At 50.4% G+C, this 3,702-nt stretch overlaps 1 protein-coding gene across 1 annotated transcript in view; it reads left to right on the top strand.

Annotated features, from left to right (window-relative positions):
- Nucleotides 1-2,750: 2,750 nt before the first annotated feature.
- CAPN2 (calpain 2) overlaps nucleotides 2,751-3,702 on the top strand; it is a 27,279-nt gene continuing 26,327 nt past the window's right edge. Inside the window, 1 exon segment of the mRNA XM_035892336.1 lies at nucleotides 2,751-2,873. Coding sequence (XP_035748229.1) covers nucleotides 2,751-2,873 — 123 coding nt within the window.

Below are 3,702 nucleotides of genomic sequence, written 5' to 3'. Positions count from 1 at the left end.
TTTGCTGTCATGCATTAGAGGGAAATGAAATGGCTCTCCTGTACTGCAGCACTTTGCTAATGAGAATTAAAGCTGCTTAGCCGTATTGTAGACCCCACAGCGTGAAAAGGGATTAGCTTGATTTAGAGAGCTTGCCTTCTCCTACTCTAGATGTATGGGCTGCTGCCCAGCCTGTCACTGTGAAAATGAAGTGACTATTAATAGGCAGAGTAGTGTGCGCTGGGAAAGGTCATAAATGTTTGTCTGTAAGATTATTATTTTGGAGGATGCAATATTTCACTAAATGTTTGGGGTGGGGGAGTGTTGCTACAAGCTGCAGCCTAGTGGCTTTCCTATAGGGAAATGCAACTGAAATTAGCAGTGACCCTGTTCATTTGTTTTAGAAAAGATGGAAAATTGTTGGTGCCTGAGGAGGACAAATATGATGTGCTGCAGCAGTAATGCCTGCACCCCAGGCATGGAGCTCCATGGCACAACCATGCTGATCCAGGGAAGGCCTTTCAGCACGGTAAGGAGCCGGGAAGGGCGGCTGTGTTTTGCAGAGTGACTCGGGTCTTTCTGCCATCTCTCACCATGTTGGCCCGGGCTGCAGCCAGTCTTGCACTGGTGAGGAAAGCTCAGTCCCTCTCCAGATCCCAGCTCCAGAGGGGAAAGCAATTCCCTTCCTTGTGAAACATTACCACTGCTGCTGCAAGCCTCCTCCTCCAGGAAGCCACGCTCATCCTGGAGAGGAGAAAGCATATCCTGAGGTGGAGAGCAGGAGACCAGTGGGTGCATGGCCCCATTTCCCCCTTCCTGGGTGCTTGGCCAGTTGCTCCCCATTCTTCCCCCAAAATCTGTGTATAGGGGAGGGCAGACAACGGAGGTGGGATGCTGCGAGGCAGAGCAGCACTGAGCTGCTCACAACTGCTGAGTGTGGGTATAGGGAAGGAGAAACTCATCCTACCAGGGGCTCCAGGGCGAGGCACCTGGATGCTCCTTATCAGCAACCAGCATGAGCTGCTGCAGCAACAGCCAAAACCACTTTACTTGCAACATGTGAGGCTTAGTGACTTTTTTAAGAGCTGCAAATGCACAGGGAGCTTAACAAAAAGGCAAATTTCTTTCCAAAGCTGCCTAGTTTTAGGGGGACACTAGTGGGCAGTTATTCTTGGGGCTGCTATTTTACCTAGGAGCATTACGCTGGTCTCATAGTCAAGTGGAAATCACCCCTTTCTTTAAAGAAAACAGGCATATTGCGTGAGTATGTATATCAAGGGACTGGCTCGTGTAGTGCTCAGAAGAGCTTCCCTCCCTCCAACAGTGGACTCACATCCACTTCTGCTGAGGGTCTGGAGGCGGCTGGCTTGTCGATTTACCTGGCTGCAGAGGACTTTGTAGGTAGGCTGTTCAGATGGCTGCTGGTAGGGCTGGCTTCCCAGGTAATAAGTGAAACACTGTATTATACCAACATATCCTTGTCTATCATCAAACCACCTGGGACAGTACAACCCCAATAGTTTGTGTTGCCCCGGGTACCTCTCCCACCGCCTACTTGAATCCTTGCTAGCTCAATTTCCTTCTGGCTTTGCTCCCTTCTGTCCCTCTCCCTTTCTATTTGGCCCTGTGTTGATCCCCATTCCACCACAGAGACTCTAAGGAAACCCTGGTAACTCTGACATGTCAGCATGGCCATGGAACATGCTTGTACACACTCGACCTTCTTGATCGTTGTCCAAGGGGAGGCTATTGGCATGCTGCCAGCAGGCCTTGGAATGGTCTGTGAAGATCATCTATGGGGTGCAGGGGAGATGATTAAGAAAAGCAAAGTGATTATATGACAAACTTCAACCCAGTTTAAACTTCTGCATCATCTACGGGGAAGTGGCCAGAGGGGTTCACAAACCAAAACCAGTTTTGTGGGCCAGTGAAAACCACTGCTTTAAGCTGACACTGTTTTCCTTTTACCATGACTCTTGAAAAATCAGAGAAGTCTGATCTGTGGCAGCTGTGCAGATCTGAACCACTGTGTGGAGCCAAATGCCTTTTGAGCAGCTCTACAGCTCCTGGATCTGACACATTAGGATGTGACTCGGTGTGCTGTTAGTTAAACTCTGAGGTGGTGAGGTGCTGCTGTCTCTTAGTCTCCTGTTTCAGCAGATGGCCGCCTTGCCTGCGAGATAATTCAGCAGTGCTTAATGAATCGAAACTGTTGAGCAAAACCATCCTCTGGTGTCATACTGTGTCCGGCTAGAGCTGCGGCACAGCCATGCTGGAGACCTTGGCTAATGGTGTCCCGGTAATTGAGTGCACGCAGCGTGTACCGGCTCTGTTCAGAGAGCACCTACAGCACGTAACATTCTTTGATCTGCTTCCAGTTCTCCGCGTGTGACTGATTTCCTGTGTGCCTCAATATTCAGCCTGAAGAAGAATACTGCTCTTCTCTTCATGAAGAGAGCCCCTCTGACCTGCAAGGAAGACCTGACACCTTTAAAGCAGAGCAAAGTCGGGCTGTGCCTGGCCAGGTTTGGACAACCTCGCAGGCACCATCAGGACATGATCTACATGGATGTTGCTTGCTGGTGTGACTCATACCACTCCAGTATCTAACTTCAAAAAGATTTTTGGGGGCCTCCTCTGCTATACTGTGAATTGAATGGGCAATGCTTACCTTGTTTTCCTATTCAATAGCAATGGTTCCCTGTGTAACTGTAAGGAGGGCCTGTGCTGAGTATAAGCGGAGGAATCATAAGGGATTGAAGTCCAAAGCCATGAAGCAAATGGACAGCGTCTCCAGGGACAATGAGGCACCATTTATCAGCAATGAAGAAAAAGTTCTGATTTATAATTTTCCAGGAGACTTCCCACCACGTCTCAGCAAATGGTACAGCCGGGTATTTTACAGTTTCTTAGACATTTTGCAATGAATAATGTTCATTCTGGTCGGATAGGGTGGCTCCAAACAACCGTTTAGTGCTTCCAGGGCTTGGGATATGACACACAAAAGGCGGTGCCTCTCCTTCCGAGGCAGCTGAGCAGCCAGCATGGGCGGTGGGTGCAGCACTAAGGGCTATCGGCCTCTGCGCCGCCCCCCCGGGGAATGCTGCCTGGCACCCAGCACATCCTGAGTCAGACCTAAAATATGAAACAAATGGTTTGAATTCTGCCTTGGAGGGTTGCCATACGACGCGGGTGCCAGCAGCAGCATTTCAGCTGTTCTTGGCAGCAGCATGCAGCCGAAACGGAGGCGCTCCTTTTCCCCCACCACATGGCAGACGTGTGCATTTGGGGGGAACTCGCTGCGTGCGGTTTGGGCTAAATGGGGGGGTTGGATGGATTTGTGCCAGTGGTGACAGTAGTACATGCTTTGGTTACCACCAGCAAATCCAGCTGTAAATGATTTCCGCTGTGTGCAGCAGAGTTGTCACAGGGTGACAGTACAGGGCACGTATGTACCGTAGTAGGTTTTGAGCCATACTATCCCTTTCCTTTGACTTTTTTCTAAGCTTCTAGATTTGGATGTGGATAATTCTGGGGTTTCCCCAGGAAACGATTGGGTTTTCTTTAAATGCTGAATGCACGTGGCAGTAGGCGAGCCGCGGCTGGCTCGGGTGCGGAGCCGGTGAGGTGCTGGCCGCGATGGAGATGCAATTCCTTTCGGGTGCACGGGGAACCGGGGGGGGTGTGGGGGTGTGTGCGGGGGGAGTTTCTTCATCCGTGGCT

This window comes from Egretta garzetta, unplaced genomic scaffold (assembly GCF_000687185.1).
Source record: "Egretta garzetta isolate BGI_Z169 unplaced genomic scaffold, ASM68718v1 scaffold130, whole genome shotgun sequence".
In the NCBI taxonomy this organism is placed as follows: domain Eukaryota; kingdom Metazoa; phylum Chordata; class Aves; order Pelecaniformes; family Ardeidae; genus Egretta; species Egretta garzetta.
Note: the sequence above shows the minus strand (reverse complement) of the source record. Positions and strands in the feature narration are given on the sequence as shown.